Source organism: Micromesistius poutassou (genome assembly GCF_964030765.1).
Source record: "Micromesistius poutassou genome assembly, chromosome: 8".
NCBI classification, from domain to species: domain Eukaryota; kingdom Metazoa; phylum Chordata; class Actinopteri; order Gadiformes; family Gadidae; genus Micromesistius; species Micromesistius poutassou.
In genome coordinates this window covers 11,463,861-11,485,237 of record NC_140278.1, presented here as the reverse complement: position 1 = coordinate 11,485,237, position 21,377 = coordinate 11,463,861, and the positions used below count along the sequence as shown (strand labels likewise).

At 44.0% G+C, this 21,377-nt stretch overlaps 1 protein-coding gene across 1 annotated transcript in view; it reads right to left on the bottom strand.

Annotated features, from left to right (window-relative positions):
- me1 (malic enzyme 1, NADP(+)-dependent, cytosolic) overlaps window positions 1–21,377 on the bottom strand; it is a 69,465-nt gene that overhangs the window by 32,379 nt on the left and 15,709 nt on the right. The window contains exons 2-3 of the mRNA XM_084471448.1: window positions 14,303–14,436; window positions 10,219–10,368 (exon numbers count right to left, since the gene is read on the bottom strand). Coding sequence (XP_084327574.1) covers window positions 10,219–10,368; window positions 14,303–14,436 — 284 coding nt within the window. The remainder of the gene's footprint in view (window positions 1–10,218; window positions 10,369–14,302; window positions 14,437–21,377) is intronic.

Here is a 21,377-nt window from a genome sequence, read left to right as displayed (position 1 = left end):
TTTTCAATGAGAGCCCACACACCATGCTATAACCACGCAGCACCGTCCATCCAACTATAATAAGATAACTCGATATATGTATGTCTCACTGCCTTTCGATTTTAACTTAGTAACTTACTTATTTGATACTTTTTCAAATACAGAGATCCAGCAAACCATCTAAACACATAACCCACCCCACACACACACACACACACACACACACACACACACACACACACACACACACACACACACACACACACACACACACACACAAAAAGGATCTGCAAAGAATCTTCTCATGGGCCGGATGCGGTGGCTGACCGGCTGCGCAGAAGGACTGACGGCACGGTATTTCAGACGTGAGGTTAGGGGACTCACATTTCTCCCCAGCGTCTCGGTGCGCCTGAGTGCAACTTAATAATATAATGGCCGCAGCAGAGCACTGTTAAAGTCTGTCTAATATGCCAACACAGACCGACTCTCCTCCCGTGATGGGCTGTGTGCACAGCTAAAGATGGAAAGAAAGAGGCCTGTAAATCGTTACTCTTGCCTGCCCATCGAGACAAGTTAAAGGGCGGGATAATGTTATTATGGGCTTCCGCCATCACCACGCTAGGCAAGATTTTACAAACTGGAGGTAAAACTAACAAGAGACACAACCCCATGCTCTCTCACCTCTCCTGGCCTCCAGGCCATTTCTTTTACGGACCAGGGAACATTTAATAGTGCAGCTGGTGCAACACATTCAGAATATACTATGGTTAAAGTAAGACAAACTAAGTTAGATTGTCAATGTGAACTCATTGTGGGTGAGAGAGAGAGACAGAATGGGGCAGATGTCATAACAGAGCTCAAAGTGAAGACACTCAATCAAATGCTATTCAAGAGTTAAAAGTAGCTAGTTGCAATGCAACTGCATTACAACATAATCAAGGAAAGGTCACAGAGGGGAAGGGTGCCTAATGGTTAAATTAAATTTAGGAGAAAAGAAACCACATATTTATTTATTTCCCAATCTGTGAGAGCAGAAGGACCCACAGCTCTTTCCACGCCAGAGTACTGAGCAAATAATGTGCAGTAAAAATGAAATGCAAATGTAACAATCCCATTGCATCTCAAATGGGAGTGTACACACGTATGATGGATAGATCAGCCTGGTAGGCTGATCTACCATCATATAATGAGGGTGGACACTGGCTGTAGCGGCTAATCACACACCTAGGGGTTAAATAGGGGTCCTTTCAAGGATAGGAACCAAGGCACTTGGAGAATGCAATGCATTGTGGACTCCATGGAGTTCCTCCTCTGCTTCCATTCAGAGGAAGACAATAGAGAGACAGAGACAAATACAGGCAGCCAGGACTGCATGTGGATGACCACTTGCTTTCCGGGCTTGCCCAAGCAATTCCTGCTGAAGGAATTAAGCCCTGCTGAACTGGGGGAACTACTAGATGAGAATCAGCCGCGTTTAGTTTTCCATTCACTTGCTCCCTCTTCTCCCCCCCCCCACACACACACACATTTAGGTCAAATTAGGTTTTTGTGTGGGCTGCAGAGTCACATTCAATGTCACATTCCTAGAAGAGGGGTTTATTCGGGGACTTTGGGGCTTGCGTGCCAGCCGTTGTGCCAGGACTGACTGCAGAAGGTTTATTGGTGAAGGTTGTTTAATGTTAGCAACCGTGGTGATGATGGGCTGGTAAAGGACAGGAATAGGAAAAAATGCTATTGGCTGTAGAATTGCAATAGTCGCTCATATCAGAAAGACGATGGAAAGCTGTTTGCCATCAAATGCATATAAAATAATATTACACAAACAATGGTTTGTGGCTCAATAGTCTCAATAGCTCACGTTCTGAATGTGGATTTAATGATTTGCGGTTGTTTGGGAAGATTGCATGGAAGCTACTGCTTGGTCTGATGTAAAACAGATGGGTAAAATTTGGTTTTTCATTTTGAACATTCTGCAAATGACACACAGCGATAATGACTCAGTATATTATATATCAGAATATTAGGGAAACAAATAGTATGGATTATGGATGACGTGATCATCATAAAGTCAGAATCTATATTTGTTGTATTCATAAATATACAGGGATATGTTTCAACTTTATGTCACATTACCTCATGCCAACGAACCAAATAATCAATGTGGAATTTAACGACTGATTAGTTTTAACGTTTCCTTCCGAACAATCACCCAGAAGAATGTGCACTGTGATCTCCGTTATGATCTCCCCTCTCAGTCATCTCATTCACCTTAGCTCCCAGTGTTTTTCCACTGGCCCATCCTTCTCCTCACCCGCCTGCCAGCCACTCTCTGCTCATCAGTCCAACTCCCCTCACCTGTTGCACTCAGCTTCCTCTGATCACTAATCAACCCGGTGTATCCACAAGTTTCCTGGGGTGGTTACTGGGGAAATGTGGGCTGCACTTCCGGCCACCCACACGCCTCAGCTGTGTTTTTAGCTGACAGCTGGCATGCTTATCACATCACTGTATATAGTCGCTCTGTCGAACAACGTGTGCCGTTCGAGGATGTACTTACAACTGGACAAAACTAAATAATTGTTTGAAATATGAATGAATGACAGACGGCAATTACATCGGTCTCGTAGCAACTGGTAGTGAAGCTCACAATTCGCACAAAGCATCACGGGTGGTGGAAACTTGTGGATAGACTCTCTCAGTCTACTCAGTGCCAGATTGTTCTATGTCATCCGTACTAGTCTCTCCAGCGTTTTCCTGACTTATTCCACGGTATCGACCCTGCCTGTCCCCGACCTGCCTGCTCTGTCTCTGTCCCGGTAATCGACCCTGCCTTCTGCCCCCGACAATGGATTCTGCCTGCGCCTTGCCTGTCTTCCGTCGGCTCGTTTCTGTCACCTGCCGGCTCCCACATCGTGTCCTCCCAGGACACTCCACAAAGCAAGTTTATCCCCCTGTGAAATCTTGTGAAAACTGTCCATAAAGAACATGTTGAATAAAAGTCATTACCGACTGTCTGCCTGCCTACGTGTGCTGCATTTGGGTCCTCTCCCGACCCTGTTACACTGTGGTCATATTCAACCCCAAAAAACAAGTACACAGGATCATTGCCTTGCTCTGAGGGTTTTAGGGTGACAAGTGGTGAATTGCGGTGCATAACGATAACACAATCGTTCTTCATTTTCTCATTATCTGTTAAACAGCTTCATAAAAACTGACATTTTACCCTCTTAGCATTCTTGGCTAACTTAAATAGAGATCTGACCAAGCTTAATAGAATTCCTTTTTTTCAAGAAACTTCTATTCCCCTCCCTGGTGTTTCTTATCCTTAAGAAATACCGGAGATATGCCAAGGAGCAGTTTAGAATTAACTTAACTCTTGAGAACAAATGTAAAAGCAGTTTGTGTTGTTAAACAGCGAGGAGGGTCTAATTATAACACAGGTCTGATCCAGGGACTTAATCAGTTCACTGTGTGATAGTTTATAGGGACCTTGGGAGGTGAGGTCATGTTAACCTGTTCAATTTATAGACGTTTGAAATAACGTTTTGGCTGTTGTGGTTTTCCACCATCAAGTACGAGTCATTGGCGTGTACATTGAGAAAACTTTAAATCCTGTCATAAAACCTGCACAGGAACTCACATGGACAGGTCACCCATGGTGCAGGGTGATGGCCTCTCTCCAGGTGAAGACCATTTCCAGCAGCACTGCCAGCCATGAAAACCAACTATGGATCGACTGACGAGAACTGCATTAAATAGGCTTTGATTAAATAAACAACAGCATTGTTGACACTGTCCCAATAAAAGAGCATTGTAAATCAACGTCAGAGTTGGTGGTGCTTGGAAGGTTTCACGTAAACAGTACTGCTTTCTCTCCATAGTGTGTGTGAATTGTGGCGAGTGTGGGGTTTTGAGTCATAGAATGACCTTAGCATTTAATAATTGTCTAAATTGTGTGTGATGTTGCAGAAAGGTCCACAAATTGTATTGATTGTTCTTGATATAATACAATTCCAGTCAGGACTGAATGTCACAACTAATTAATTAGGTTTTCAACCTCCTTTGTGCAAGCCATGAGGACTGAGATTAATGCTACCTGGAAGTAGGTAAGAATGTGCCAAGTGCTAAGCATGGAAATCAAATATATCTTATTAGTTACTGATTACAGAAATATTGTCTGATCTCTGCACTTATCGACAGCTGTTTATCTAGGGGCCGATTAGAGCGGTTTTATTTGCTGGCCCCACCGTTATCAGTAGTAAGGCGGCCCCCGCACTGGCTTGGTTGTGATAAATCAGTCACTTCGCAGTATATAAAATAAGAGCAATGAGTTCAGATCTCGACTATCTTCAGTTCACGCAGACACACTAAGCGATACACAATCATACAAACACAAACATAAAACAACAGCACCGTTTTTGCAGACCTGTGGAGGAATTTACTTTCAGTCATGGGGCCGATGCTAAGTATTGGAATTAGAATAAAAAATTGAACCGGAAAAGGCCTGGCCAGTCCAGTAAATCTATGGACAGTTGGACTCTGTGACCGTCTGTCTTTCAGCTCCCATTATCTTCAGTACATAGTTCAAACTCCTCATAACAACCTTGGCTTCTAACCTTTCCGCTTCCACCACCACTACTACTATTCTCTGTACAAGTGTCATTGAAGCAAGACTTCAGAGGGAAGGGTGAACAAGAGCCACTTTGATGTCGTATTTTAAACATCTGCAACAACATTTAACTGTTAAAGCTCAAATTAAACACAAACACAAAGCCAGAAACTGCAAGTGACTGGGGGAGTTTTTCCACCAATTTCCATGGTTGGGAAACAATGCTTCATTCAACATGTTTCCAAAGCGCCGCATGACAAAATGGACTAGTCCCATTTCAGATATAATTCCCCCTCTTAATAGCTGCATACTTCATAGTAGTTCAATGAATACAATTAATACAAGTTTTTGTTTTCAATTGGTTTGTACTGATTATGAGCGCAATCAGATTTGGATTTCAATCAGTCATATACACAGCAAGTTTCTGTTGAATCTGGAAATTTGTCTTAGAATGTCTATTTTGGATTGTAAAATGTAATCCAACTGTTTGAATTCATTGACCTTGTGCTTTTTCATGTTTATCAATACGGAAGGAACAGGTCCTCTGTAATCATAATAAAGTGCTGACCTCAGATACTTCTCCATGTATGCTTGGGACTGATTGCTCTGCGTTAACAACCCAGAAGCCTATTATCAGCGAGGCCACACTTGACTCCACACACCACTACCAAAGTGGCCATGCCTGCTTCAAAATCTGCCTTTCGTTATTAATGGCCAGCATCTCACCAACGGAAGTCATGTTTTTCTTTGTTTAAAGTGTCTTCTATGATCTTGAATATGTTAGTTAATGCCATTTAATCAATATAAAAAACAATCCTGAGATACTGAATACTAAGAAAGAAAAAGTTTTTCCCAGTCTTTCTACTCTGCTCCGAACTCAGGTCCCATCGTGCATTTTAAATACAACATCGCTCAAAGCCTCCTCTAGAAAGTGTACAAGCTTAAAAGAAAGTATCACAAAGTTGCCTTAGGCTGTAACCCTCTGGATAACACTGCCCCTCCTTCCTAGTTCTCTCAGCCCAAAACACTTGATTTTCTCTTCTCATAGGGGTCTCATAGGGGTTCACCAACACATTTTCACATTCTAGTGGTTTTACCTGATGGATGCCATTATCAGCAGCTGGTCTGTAAGTAATGCTGCTGTTAACCGATGCACAGGCACAATGGAAATAAATAATACAGTTGATAAATTAGGAATAAATTACAAATAAATAAGCAGCCAACAAACACAATTAGATTAGCTTAATTTGGATTAACATCTGTGCCGCTGTGTGCCACTGTGTTCAAATAGCCTGCTCCCAGGCTACCCTTATTTCTGAAGCTAGCCTATACTTGTATCTGGTTGTCTTGGGAACTTGGTTGGAAAGTGACTAGAGGTTAGGCATCTTCCCCAAGGATACGACTGCGGGCATTAGACTAGGGCCATTGAGAATAAAACCCAACACCTTTCAGAAGCTTGTCAAATCCCCTACCCCACCACTCTATTCTGCAGCTGAAATAATGACACTCAAATTGATTCAAGATGCGACCACTCAGAAGCTGTGATCGGCCACAATGTTATCCTATTTAGTACCTTGCATCACAATGGTGCACTAACCAATACCTCCAAGGGAACAGGGTCCCCATTTATGCTCAGAACAGACATTGACACACAACATAATTTGTGCCATGAAGTCAAAATTACTTAAGTAAGTATTTTTCACTGTGTAAACCCATTAGCCCCTAAACCAATTAAAAGCAATACCCATGTCCACTAATCGCATGTTGATATGAATGTATTTCTTTCACAGATTCAATTTTCCATGTAACCCTGCCTCTCGCCCATCGGGATCAGTGAATCAGGCATCTTTTAACACGTAATGACACTTGAACTTTTTCCTTGGAGCCTGGCATTTGAATGTTTAGTCTGCGAGGGACAGATGAAAGCGTGCTGTAGTCAGGTACACCAGAATGAGGGTGTCTCACACACAGCGTCCTTTATATCCACGAGCCAGCGATTAGAGTGGTCTGATCAGAGAAGTAAGTCCTCTGTTCTCTGGTGTATGCATGCCTGTGCGTGCACTCAAACACAGCTGGTCCAACATTCAATATCAATGGAGGAACATTTGAATTTTCTCTTCTTTTCCCAATACCATGACAGTATGACAGCCACCCATGTTATTACTCGTAGTTGTAGGAAGATAAGTAGTTTGAACCCATTCAAAGTAGCTGTAGGATAAATTGAGTCGTACAGCTGACATCATCTCAAGCTAGCCACAGATATCAATTCCCCCTCATCGCTAATGACTTATATTGTTTATATATATATATGTATGGAAAACAATTAGGAGGACATGGCCATTCGATGTAGAGGCATTTTTACCAGTAAAATAAAGATGGACAACCTTAATAAATAATGCACATGCAGTGACGGCTGCTGGTCTTTCAAAGAGGGGAAGCTCATTTTCGGCCTACATCATATAAATTGTCAATTTATTGAATGTAAATTATACTCTCTGCTCTTAAACGCTGCTTAAACGGCCTTGGCCCATTGTGTTATGTGTGTAGGGCTTGAGCCACTTTAAACAGGAGAAGCTCCTTTATACACCTGCAGATGTAGCTCCAATTGTTGCCACTAATGAGAACAGTTTGTAAAGCTGATGCATTGCACTGTCCAACTTGCACTGTCCAACTGTCCAATGTTTTTAAGGAACACCAAGAAATCACACAGCTTTCCCCTGTCACCCTGCAAGTCCTGATCTGAATACAGGACTTGAAGTTCAGACCTCAGGCTCCATGAATCAAAGTGATGGCCAACTACCAAAACAATATTATACTTGAACAAGGAAAAGTGGGAATTATGTTAAACTGAAGCACGGAATTGTGTGTATAAGTGTATGAAATGTACGATGACAATTGTCTAGCAATTTCGCCAAGCAAATATCAAGAAATAGGTTGCAGTTCGTCTTTCGACTCTTGCAAAATCTGCAATGGGACTGAGGACTGAAGAGAGCTCCGGCAACGTTATATAGTTCAAAATCGCTGTCAATCAAACGGCAACTCAGTGTTTCGCAGACCCTCCAATCATCACGCAGAAGCCCAGCGTCCAGGTCAGCCCACTGCTCCATTCACCCCCAGAGACACTGAGCTTCCGTGGGAGCTTCAACAGGCAAATGCACTGTGACGCTATGGGAATGTATGAGAAGGAAATCGAGTCAGTCGACCTGCGATAAGCAGCTGATTCTGAAAAAACTCGTCTTCGAGATGGACGTGTTCTAATGCATTTTTAGTCAATGAAATGTTAACACAACAGTATATATTTGACCATTTAATTTTTGAAATTTTAGGGGAAGCTGAGCTTCCCTTGCAGTCTTAGAAAAACGCCACTGTGCACATGACATGAACATTTGAAGGACACTTAGTTATTATGCCTTGATTTAAATTGATTCATGGATGGAAGAAGAATGGACCCTGGCTTGATAAGAGCAATCCCTCCTCTTATTATGAATGCTGCAAGAACCACATGTTGCGACCAACTCCCCCATCACTCCAATGACTTTCAAGCTGTTCCAGATCAGATTTGTTCATACATCTGTTAACTGTACACACAGGTTATCATAATCATAGCATCTGAGCTTTCTTGTTTTTGTTTTTATCACATCCTGAATGATTTCCCAGCCTCATCTGGTCTTCAGGATTTGGACATTCATCAATTCTTGTAGTGGTATAAAGTCGGAAGGAAATAGGTCCCTTTTACTGGGGTAGTGTCTCCACATCAACCATGCAAACAAACTCTGTTCATAGTACTGATACTAAACTTGTGTTGACAGCAAGATTTACAATTAGAGTAAATGTGGTATTGATTCTGTCTTGTGTGTTTTTGCCGGCTATCGTCTTTGCCTATATGTACTGTACCCCCATATCCCAATTTGTCTCTGTAGCATATATGCCTATTGTCTTTATATGTGTGAGTGATTCTCTGTCTCCCATTGAATGAAGTTGTCTGCACTTCTGACAGTCCTATCCTCTCGCCCTCCTCCCCCACACTCATGTCAGCATTCCTTCTCCTTGTTAGTGCTTCCTTCTCTGTTCATGGAAGCGTTCTCTTGTCCATCAGGAGGCTTAGGAAAGGCTGTCAGATGTAGGAATGTACAGCCTTTGAAATCTGCTGTAAAAGAAAAGGACTACACATAATAAAATACATCAGCTCGTCTTATTTTAATGGGGCTCAAAGAGCTTTGACACTTTTTCAGGGAAAAGATCAACATTGAAACGAGTGGGGACACTTAAACAGGCCCATGAGACTGATGAATTACTACCCTTGTGCTAATAGTCCATATGTGTATGATTTCTACACAGGGTAGTAACGGGGTGAGTTGTTGTCACAATCCAACAAAGCAACTCTCACTTCTCCTCCTACTCTGTCTCTTTCCACAGGGCCCCTGCATGTGAAGAGTATTGCGTTTTGGCTCTGAACCGGCTGCTGGAGCCAGCGAGGCCAGCGTTGTTTTCTTGCTGGTGTGCTTCACCGAGCCCCCTAGACGCCTGATACCCAGAGTCCCAACCTTCACTCCCACGCACTCTGGCAGTGGCTCCTGGCGTGCTGCTCTTCAAGCCGAAGGGGGAGAATAAACCGATTCCTCCGCTCGGCCCGGCATCGGAGAGGGAATACACTCAGAAGAATATTTTCCACGTGGCTCTGAGAAGGTTGGGAGGAGGAAAAAGTTGGGTTGTCCGCTAACATTTGGTTGTATGAACGGGGATGGATATGGTGGCCTGGTTATTTGCCTGTATCCAAGTTACGCATTCAAAATACACAGCCGAGATCCAGCATGGCCTGTTTTATATTAATAAGTAAAGACACTGTAGAGACTTGTGTGGTGTGCTTCATTTCTTAACTGCTTATCAACGGCTGCCTAATCCAATTAGTTTTTAACCACCCATAAGTTGCCTTTTGTATGTGAATACAGTGACAAAGGGACTCTGCAGGCTTCTGGGCAGTGAGTCATTCAGCAGGTATTTCAGTGGACTGACAGCGGAACATGAGCATGCCGATGACAGACGGTTGACTAGGGTGGTCTGCCTTCCCTCCGTTGCAGTTAACTAACACTTCTAGCCAAGTGCATACAATCAGAGGAATAGGGTCACATCACATGAGGGAACTCTGGTCCAAATATCACACAAGACGGGCCTGCAGAGCTGTGTGTGTGTGTGGTGCTGTATCAGCACTCTATCTAGGACCGATTACACTTGGACCTGAAGGAGCTATTTGAGAGGAGAGGTGTACTGCTGGATCAGTGTGTGTGTGTGTGTGTGTGTGTGTGTGTGTGTGTGTGTGTGTGTGTGTGTGTGTGTGTGTGTGTGTGTGTGTGTGTGTGTGTGTGTGTGTGTGTGTGTGTGTGGGGGGGGGTGTAAGAGAAAGAGAGAGTGAGTTTAAGAGCATGTGAGTGAGAGAGCGTGTGTGTGTGTGTGTGTGTGTGGTTGTGTAAGAGAAAGAGAGAGTGAGTTTAAGAGGGTGTGAGTGAGTGAGTGTGAGTGTGTGTGAGTGTGAGAGCGTTGTGTGTGTGAATGAGTGTGAGAGTGTGTGTGTGAGTGCGTGCATGATTGCGTGCGTGAGTGTGGCAGGAGTGTGTGTGTACATGGTTCCTCACCTAGGTCTCCGAAATGTCAGGCCATAGAGCTGGCAGGCCAGGCCCACAGTGGGTGTGTACACGATGGGCATGAACCTCTCAATGTCAGACGTGAGCACCCTGTAGAAGAGCTTCTCGTTGCGATCCTGGAGCCCCATCAGAAACACGTATCTAGGGGAGCAGAACATGACGACAGGGAAGGGGATCACACCTCCATGTTAATCTCCAACATTCCAGTCCAAAACCGAAGGTTTATCATACGCAGATGTATGTATGTATGTATGTGACCTTGAAGAAGGTCATTTATAACATGGTAGGACTGGATCAGTGGTTCTGCTCTGCAATAGAAGGACTGCTGGATCAGAAGGTCTGTTACAATTATTTTTTACAATTATAAAAATGTTATCCCATTGATTTCTGTTGGAAGACTCATTGCTCGTTGGCCGGAAACGGAAAGGGGGGCTGTTTACATTTGGTTGTAGTCTTTTCTTTCGGTTCTCCGTCTCAACAGTAGGGATAGAACCAAACGAAAAGACTACAACCAAACGTAAACAGCCCCCCTTTCCATTTCCGGCCAACGAGCAATGAGTCTTCCAACAGAAATCAATGGGATTTACAAAATGCAATAAAATAGCAATCAAACACGACATAAACTGTATTTCGCTACAATACTTGATTTGGAACATCAACAAACACCACTAACCACTCGGTGAGTTGCACATTTCTGAAAACGAACGTTTAGGTTTGTTTTAAGGACGCAATTCTAAATGATCCAAATACCCGAGACAGGACCAATAGTCAAAATGGCGGTGTCAACCACTCTATTTAAACCTAGACAAACCAGAAAGGGGGCTCAATGTTCAAAATACTGGAATTGTCCTTTAACTTACCCATGTTTGTCACTTAGCCGTTTTCTTGGAATACCCCTCTGGCCTTTGAGATGTTTTAGTTGTTTGTTTTTACATAAACACTTATATGTGGCCTTTGACAGCTTTAAGACAGCACTGTATGTATTCCTGTACTTGTACTGCTGCTACAGCCAAAGGAATTGTGTGTCCTTCAGTTTAAATATTTGAGATAATATAAACAATATGATATTCAAACTTTTGACTGCATTCTTAAATATAAACATAACACAATACCTTTTACTTTTACTTTCAGTACTTGAGTAGTACATTTTAAAATAAACTACTTGCAATACTTAAGTACAAAACATTTTGAATAATTTAGTACTTCCACTTAAGTGGGGTGTTTAAAGAACACTTCTACTTCTACTCAAGTCACTGTTTTGATACAGCACTTGTACTTTTACTCAAGTCTGGGTCTCTAGTACTTTATACATCTCTGCTGCTGGATCGCTGGTTCTGCTCTGACATAGTAGGACTGCTGGATCAGAAGTTCTGCTCTGACATAGTAGGACTGCATGACGCCAAATGAGTCAAATGGTAGCCTACTCTGAGAGCTGGCAGTGTTCCTCTGGCCCAACATGGGCAGCAGAACTATGCTATAATGGGGGCATCTTTATCAGAGAACTTTCCATCAAGGCCTGAGAACAAGGAGCCTCTTGTTGTAAGAAAAAACATGCTAAGCCTTTCTGCTATTGGCCAGTGTGAGCAGCCATGCTGTACATGCTACTGACAGCAGTTCTTTGATAACAACCCCCCCCCCCCCCCACACACACACATACACACACACACACACACACACACACACACACACACACACACACACACACACACACACACTAACCTTGTTCCAGGCATTCTCATCTCATGATAACATAACATAACACCTGGAACAGGGTGCTCCTAACGATTGTTATTGGAGAGAGAGAGGGCGGAACGTTCAGTTACATTGGTTTAGCGCTGGAGATATCCGTCTCCGTCACATGTTTCTGATACTGCTCCATCAATTTCTATGTAAAATAAACTCCATGTTCCTTCTCCTTGTCTTTATTTTTGTTCTTCTAGTCTTTTTCTTGTTCTTCTCACTCCAGGGATTGTTAACTGGCATGCACAGCTCATAGGAAGAGAGAGAAAATAAATTGTGTTGCAGTAGACCAGGAAAACAATTCATGACACTCTCTATGTCAACCCTCAACTTAGCGCGGCCAATGAGCTTTGACGATGTCAACTCCCTCACACTAGTGGTGGAGCTGACTTATTGTGGGTCTTATTGTTGGCGAGTATGCAAGTGTGTCTAAGTCCCTAGAGAGTTCCTTTAACTTCCTATGTTTAGTAACTGTAGAAAGAGCTTGTCCCGCCCAGGAGAAAGGAACATATGGTGTTTAAACGTGGACACGGGATCGATGTTGCCTTAGCAACTCTGGCCTTCCCTTTGTAGGTATTCCACTGGAGCTGCCAGAAGAAATCTCAATCAATTAGGTGGAGCGCACCACGGGAACCGGCTTTCCACACTCATTCTTAACTTGTGTGAGCACAACCATTTTCCAAGAGGGGATTGTGAATTCCGGGGTTTCCCATATTACCATATTCCCAGATGCAATGTTTTTGTTGGCCTGACCTCGCAAATAAACGTTTCCTCCATCGACAAAACGTTCATTGTACACACTTAGCCCACTCTTTCATTCCAGTCAATTATTGTTTGAACTTGAAAGGATCGCAAGCTTGTTTGAAATCTTCTTAAAAAAAGGGCTTGAGAAATGGCTTGAGGCCGCTTTGTTTTCCTTTTCTTTAATTCCCAAGGCGGTTGGTATTTTGGAAAAGAGTGATGCATAACATTCAGTGAGCCTGAGATCTTGCCATTAGGCCAAGTGACAACAAAATACCAAAAAAGGACTGAGGGGAAATGGATTTCATGTAAACACAGCATGGGTTGAGAAACAGCAGACAAATATCCGTCTTTTGTCCGCTGGACCCGAGCCCGTAACTGGAAGGCACTCAGTATCAAGCAGACGGATCGCCATAGTGACATGGATAGGGCATGGGAATAGCCACAGAAAGCTCGTAATAGCTTGTGAATTGTACCAACAGGCTGTAATTCCGCCGTGCCATGGTCAATTGGAAAAAATTGATAGGGTTCGGAAAGGTGGGGGGGCTGAACGGCTTATTATGATATGACATCCACTTCACTCAAGTCTTGATGCGATGATTCACATAGGGGGCTGCTTTAAGTCGCAATATGTTTGGTAAGAAACAATCACTGTGTAAATGATAGAGTGCAAGGGCAATCATTCAAAACAACAACACTAGGAACACATAGCTTCAACCCTGTAAACCCAAGCATACCCAAGTATCTCTCACGGAAATCTTTTATAGGGTGAAAATTGGTCTCCAATTACTAAAGGGTGCATTGGGGTAAATCTCTATCTCTATATTATATCTATATTACTATAGGGACACTGCTCCTTGAAATAGCTTAAATTCAAGCGATTAATTTACATTTTGACTTGGTCTCTGTTGAGGCTCTAAAAGCGCTACAGGAGTAAAGAGGAGAGCAGGGAGGAGATGGAGAAGACAAGGAGAAGAGAAGCAGAGCAGAGATTTGGTCAGTAAACAGCAGGTGTTTGGGGACGGATGTTAATTTCGTCTCCTCCTGTTGAAGTCTTCCAGATGCGACTCTTTGGAACCGATATCGACGAGTGAAACAACACACTGAGATGGAGCAGATACACATTGCAGACTCATGATATGCTGGTTTGCCTTCCCATGTATTTTCAAGACGAGAAAGACAAGATAAACAGTTAGAAGGCAGCATGAGACCTTCAGAAACCCTGCCGGAGCTGAAATTGGGGAGAACTTTAGCTATTCAAAAACAGAAAATTTTTACAATAGAGAAAGAAACAAAGCACGGATTAGGTTGAGTGTGTCTGCATAGCTCAGTGTGTGTGTTTGTGTCTGTGTAGCTCAGTGTGTGTGTGTGTGTGTGTGTGTGTGTGTGTGTGTGTGTGTGTGTGTGTGTGTGTGTGTGTGTGTGTGTGTGTGTGTTTGTCTGTGTAGCTCAGTGTGTTTGTGTGTGTGTCTGCGTAGCTCAGTGTGTGTGTGTGTGTGTGTGTGTGTGTAGCTTAACTTAGCTTAGCTTAGCACACGTGTGTGTGTGCATCCACATGCATCCACATGTGTGCATGCATGTTCCCTCCTCTCACCTGTCCAGGTCATCCTTCTTCATGTCGTAGTTGCGCTGAACCCGGAGCAGCTGGATGTCCTGGTTGATGAAGCAGGGAGGCAGCAGGCCGTGGATCCCCAGCTGCTGGCGCTCCTCCAGGGAGAAGGCCATGCCCTGAGGACACGAGATGGATGGATGATGAAGGTTACGGACATTTTGACCAACAGTATATTGTCACATAACAAAAAACTATTTTTTTTGTCATCCTCCAAATCTATCATAATTAATAAACTAAAATAGATAAAACGTTGAATAATAATACAAAAGGTAGACTGTGTTTTTGAAAGGAGGTTCACTCTTGAATGGGGTGAATACAGCTAGGGCTCTGTCTATTTGCTGATCGTCTAATACAGCTAGGCGGTAGATTGTTGGTTTATGCTAATATTAACATTTACATTCACAGCATTTATCATTTTAGACACTTTTATCCAAAGCGACCTACAATAAGTACATTTGTCATAAGAAAAATAAGTGATAAAAATATATCGCTGTCGGTACAGCAAGGATGTTCAAAGGACCAAGTGCAAACCACCAACATTCGCTAGGTTAACCCATTTCCCATATTATACAACAAAGATAGCTAGGATAACAAATCGTTTTTAAAAGATAATACATTCTTTATATTATATATATATTCAAAAAATGTTCTATTTTTCAAACTATTATTTGCGCAGCCCACATGAACAGCAGCCTGGGAACCAGACGATCTGTTAGCTCATGTTCATTTGCTCTGCAGATAAGGTCAGGCCCCCCATCCCATACATGGGATAGACCGACCAATCACAACAGTTTATAAAATCTGGTCATCAGCGGGCCATTGATTCCGCTATCGAGATAGTAATAATGAACTGGACAGTATATTGTGGAAGTACGAATGACTGCATTTCAATCCTATGATTGGTTGTAGACCAATCCAATTGCATCCGAGGCATGTGGTCTGCGCCCGGTGGTGATGCCCCTTGGAAATCGAAAATGAACAAAGAGGTTCCAGGATAATTGCAGTTTGCAATTCGTCTAGTGATGCCAGACTATATGAACAGCAAGAAAAAACAGACCTGGACTAACAAACACGGACAATAGCTGTTTAAAATTGTTTCCTTTTGAGTCACTTGACTAACAAATTTGACCTGCCAGAGTGGAAAACACTACTGGCCAAGCACTGTTTTAATATGTTGCCCTGTGTTTTTGTGGCTGCCAAACGGTCAAATCAATCCAGCATTGACTGGTGGCAGGTGATCATTTTGGACCAGAAACACATGACACTTCATTAATTTGTCACCAGAGGTGGACCTGCTGATCCATCCATCCATCCATCCACCATGATATTGTAAAGGTTTTAAAACATGTGTGCCATGTGGGGGAAACATTTGACACATGCCGTCCATAAAGAGTAGAGCTAAATCTGTCAGTGGTGACTGTGCCACGAAATGACTCTACATGGTGAGTTTATGAAAGGACGCTGTGTGTGTCAGAGAATTGTCCATCATCTCATCCTCTTCGGCCTATGAGCATTCACAGCCGCTGGCTAAACTCTTCTCTGGAAAACTCTGTTTGAACTTTGAACAACGGAATAATTGGGAAAGTCTCCATCCATCCATTCTGTTTGAGCATTCCAGAAAGATGAGAGGAGGCAGCACTGTCCAAACGTGTCCTGTGTTCTGCTGCGTTGTGTTTGCTCTGACAGAGGGGCTCCCTTCTCCGGCTTAACCCCGCCAGACAACCTGTCTTCAGCGAGCCCCCCCTCCCACCCCCCCCCGCGCGGGACGTCCACACACACAGGCACCCATGTACACACACAGACATGCGCACACACACACACACACGCCTCTTTTTACTTGGCTGAGCAGGTGAGAAGCATGAATTTTATCAGGGTTCGCCATTGTGACCTTACGATGAAGATGATGGCCCGTTAAATGTCAGGGTGGCAACCCTATAACACACAGGTTGTGTGTCTCTGTCTGCTCCACTGGAGGAGATGACACACGGCATACAGAGGGACTGAGAGACAGAGAGAGAGAGTGGTTTGATTCCATGAAAAAATATACAAGCAAATGTCAGGGAAACACTGCACAACATCCAGCAGACTCACTGGCACCGCTGACGGATCTGTTATTCTAAAAATATTTTTGTTTTGTTTTAGAAGACCCCCACATCCCTCCACTGTCGCTCAGTGGTCTATGAGGTCATCTGGGCTAGGTGTTATCTCTCTGGTCTCCATGAAAGACAGACACGCTCCAACTGCCCGGCTACCGTTCTGTTTCCCGGACTGGCGACCGGTGAAGCCAATCAGCCACAGAGCCAATCAGAGAGCCCGGAGACCGCAGAGCGACCACCGGGCTCTGGAAGGCCGCCACGCTGGCTTGGCCCGGGCAAACCACAATTGAAAACCGGAATACACAGAACCAGCACTTTTGCTGTATCTGGTCGCTCTAAAGAGGCTTTTGAGGTTGCTACAAAATGTGCTTGATCACACATAACGCATAAGAAAAATAAGTTTGAGGAACAGGAACAGAAAAACATACAACATTCAGCAATGCGCAATTGTCTTGATGGGTCAAACCAACAGAGACTGCCGGAACCACATTACGCTTTCAATTCCTTTCTGCTTCTATGCTTATTTCCATGTAAGTGAACTAAAGAAGCAGAGTTTTAAAGTCACCTCAAGTGATAAGGTTACATCTGCTGGGTTATGGAGGAAACTAAATTGTATGAATATGAAGTTTGTTGGAACATTCTTTTTTTTTTTTTCAAGGCATCCACAGGAGGCTTTGGCAATATGCCAGGTTGAAACATTCTACTCTAGGTTTCATTTTCATTGCTATTTTCAACAGTGTACTGAGGACCACTCTTGGGTTGGTATGTATCATGCTGTGATGCCATATCACTCCCAACAGAGGGGCTTGAGCAAACAAACACTAAAAGGCCCCAGATGAACATCCCTGACAATGTGTTGCACGGCAGGTAGTTGTCAGAGTAGGTCAATACAGTCCAATGACACAGGGACCAAAACATGAATCACCATGACCTTTCATTTCTATCGATGGACAAAACAATTTCAGCAATTTTCAGTCATCAATGACTCGATTCTCGAGTCCCGTTTGGTGCCTGTCGCAGTCTGTACTTAAGTGCATCTCAAATAGACACAGCACTTGGAATTACTACCTCTAAATATAACCCCAACGATTTCCGTACTTTTCAAGAAAGTTGGTGGTTGCCATCAGGCATCCCTCAGCGAGTGTTGGCCTGGAGGTTTGGGACACGCTTAGGCCATCATAGTCCAATACTCAGGTTCCCAACGCTGACCAAGGCCATATTAGAGAGAAGGGTGCACAGAAATAAAAGGAGCCCTTTTAAACACATGAAGTTGGCCCCGGTTTTAATAAGGGCCTGTGAAATGACACCACACACGTGCAGCACTACTCTTTCATTAGCTGACATACATCTAGTTAATCTAAATCCATGTCCACTTGCTGTTTGCTATTATTTCAGAAGTAAAGCCACACCTGGCAATGCAACACACACACACACACACACACACACACACACGTGCACACACACACACACACACACACACACACACACACACACACACACACACACACACACACACACACACACACACAAAAAGCATGAAACCCAGCAAAAAAAACAACCTCAGCGCATATGAACAAGCATGCATACAAACGCGCACAAACAAGAATCCGGTATCGCATCACTGTTACAACACAATGAGCCAGTTGTTCTGCCAGGGGTGAGCCTTTGTACTTCGGGGGCCTGTGCAAAGTGAATGAAAGGGACCGTGACCTGAAAGGGTACCTAGGCCTCATTAACAATCATTACCAACAGTGCAATGTGGGCCCTCAAAGGCTGCCAGGGTCAGAAGTGAAACAGAGAGCAACCGTAGAGCCTTTCCTAAGAGCGACCAATAAACCGCCCCCAACAATTGAGCAACAGGGTTTGTTAGGTCAGAGGGAAAACCCGGTTCAATAAAAAATGACTTTCTAATTGAAGACATGCACAGTTAACCAAGGGTAAGGCCCTGGCCATCGGGGTAGGGGGGTTGGAGGTGGTGATGGAAGGGAGATTGTAAGAGAGATTAACACAATATGGCCCACACACTTGGCAGGGACACCGTGGGAACGATCAGTCCCTTGTTTGACTTATGGTTTATGCAGTCCACCTTCGACTGGGTCACTCGGCTCTTGAATAGAGCTGCCAATGTTTTCAAGTCCAAGGCCCAGATACTATGACACTCTATTTATCTTTTTTGGTGAGTCTATCTGTCCATCAGGCTGACTCAATAAACATGCAGGGAGAGAAAGCTGTGAATGCTTTGGGTCATATGGGGTGGTGGATGTGAGCCAGCAGGCCTGGGTGCAGTTGACATGCAAGAGTTTTATTGGGGTGTTGCACACTAAATGTAATAGGCCTTAGATTAAATGACAATAAAAAACAATACACGCATGAAACTTTAGTTGTCTTCTGTGTTCGAACACACACACACACACACACACACACACACACACACACACACACACACACACACACACACACACACACACACACACACACACACACAAGTGAGCCAGGGTTGGGCTTCACCCTGTTCTCCAATGGGCTGAGCTGGGCTGGGCCGACCTGGGCTGGGCCTACCAGGCAAATTAAACAGCAGAATGTTTCCAAATGCTCCAGACCACATCAGAGGGGCCTGCGCCCTGTGCCAACACGTGTGCGTTGCAGCGGCGACATGTTCCAGAAGCCGTGGTTACCGACCAAACCTGTAATCTGCCCACTGGCCTGTGCTGCCCGGGTAACTCTAACCACTGCTGTGCCCATACCTCCCGCCACACACACACACACACAAACACGTTCACAAAGACACACATACAGTATAAACAAACAAATAAACAAACAAACAAGACAGCTAACGATGAAGGTAATAGGTAATTAGCTCAACGGATGGTTCAACATGAGGAAGATCAAAGGCAGGCATTTTACATTTTCTTTGCTCCGGCAACGTTTTGGTCTTGAGATATAGAAACTTCATCACTCCAAAGCCTTGACCTCGTAATCTACATCTGTCATGACCACAGGGAGGAATGTCTAAACAGTTGGCTATCGAAGGGCAAGGTCGGCCGAGGCTAAAGACAGTGACGCCACACCCTTGGCCAAAATGAAGGCTTATCGTCCTTGAAATGTTTACTACAAGGGGTGTGCCCCTTACATGTCTGTTCGTCATATTTCAATTAAAATGTGTAACAACTCGCAACTGAATCACGCTGACTAACCAAAACAAATATACATGGAATCTGATCAAAGAAATTCCCTTGTTGCAATATCTCGGAAACTGAAGACATTGATATTGTGGAAGTAACAACCTCATTGGAGGGAGGGCAGAGCCTTCTCTGGGAGACATGTTCCTTTTCTCTGGATCCCACACACAATAAAAGCTAGAGCAGAGAGGGAGCTTCAAAGTGCATTACATTGGTCTCTGGCATTGACGTGTGTGGCCTTCAATATTCAGGGATGCCTTTGTGTAGTGCCAGCAGGACCTTTTTTTCATTCAAGAGGATAAAGCGTCACAGGATGAGAAGCTCTCCACCTCTTTTCTCTGTCTGTTGTCTTTGTCTTGAGGAAATTGAGTATATTTTCAAATGTGCAATTTCAGGCCATTTTTGTGGCACACTATTTTGCTTAATAACATGCTTCCAAGGGGTATAAAGCCAGGACTTGCAACTGAGAAGAAAAAATATAATTCTATATACTTTTATCCACCTGCGGAAATGCCAAAGCGTTGGAAGTGTATCCCACTGGCAGTATAACACCCGGCACCTTTGATGTGTTTTAAGAGTCTATGAGTGAATGAATGAATGAACCTCAACTTCAAATTAAAAGCGCTGGAGTGGTCTGAGAGGTCTGAGACGTGGAGGACTGTGTGTGAGAAAGAAATCGGGGCAGCTGTGATGTCAGCAGGCAGAAACCCACCAGCGTCCAGCTGACCAAACACTCTGCAGAGGAGGAATGATAGGATCCGTTCTCTCCCCAAACCCCTGCCATCCATGACATCCCCGTTCACCCCTAATGAATGCCATGTGTTGAACGCTAATACTGCAGCTCTAGATCAGATCTGCCAAGATATGTTGTTTCAAGTCAGCATTAGTTATCTGCAAATATTGCCACTTTAACCACAGACGTGGTTAAGAGGAAAGTGACAAATGAAACTATGTTTTTCATTTGAGCTTTGCACTGCATGTGTGTTCGAGGCATTTGGTGCGAGGGAGCTAAAAAAAGGCGAAGGTCGGTTGAAGCCAGACTCAGCAGAAAGTGAATTAGAAGCTTGCTATCATCTTCATGATGAGTGGCCTGGTCTTGCCTGGTCTGGCAGACCACTCTGGGGGAAGCTCTGGCCAACAGCTGGGGGAGAGACTGACTCACAGAGCCCTCGGCTCCATTGTTTATAAACACACAAACTCACACAAACGCACACACAAACGTCCTCTTTTATTCCTCCCACACTCACTCATACACACAGCCCCCCCCCCCCCCCTTTCTCGCTCTCTCACTCTCTCTCTCACACACACACAAACACACACCAAACATTCAATACAAACCAAAATATCTCTCACCAGTTCAACCAGAGCAAAGGCAGTTGAGAGTCTATTCCATTGCGACAGTCCATAGTAATCTTGTTAGCATTCAGGGAAGGGTGGTTCGATCGCCATCCAAATGTTTTATCAATAGCAGAATGTGAGTCTAGACCCTGAGAAAACAGTGGTGCTGCAGCTGTACTGAATGTGTGCGTGTGTGTGTGTGTGTGTGTGTGTGTGTGTGTGTGTGTGTGTGTGTGTGTGTGTGTGTGTGTGTGTGTGTGTGTGTGTGCGTGCGTGTGTGCGTGCGTGATTGTAAATTCCTTGGGAGGTTTTAAACGCATGCGTGCAAGATTCACTTAATTTGTTCGACTCATGAATTGTGTAAAACCTGCAAGAGTTATTGGCCGGGCCGGCCTACTGTCTGTCTGTTGATTGCAGTGAAACTGGCAGAGACCAGCCAGTATC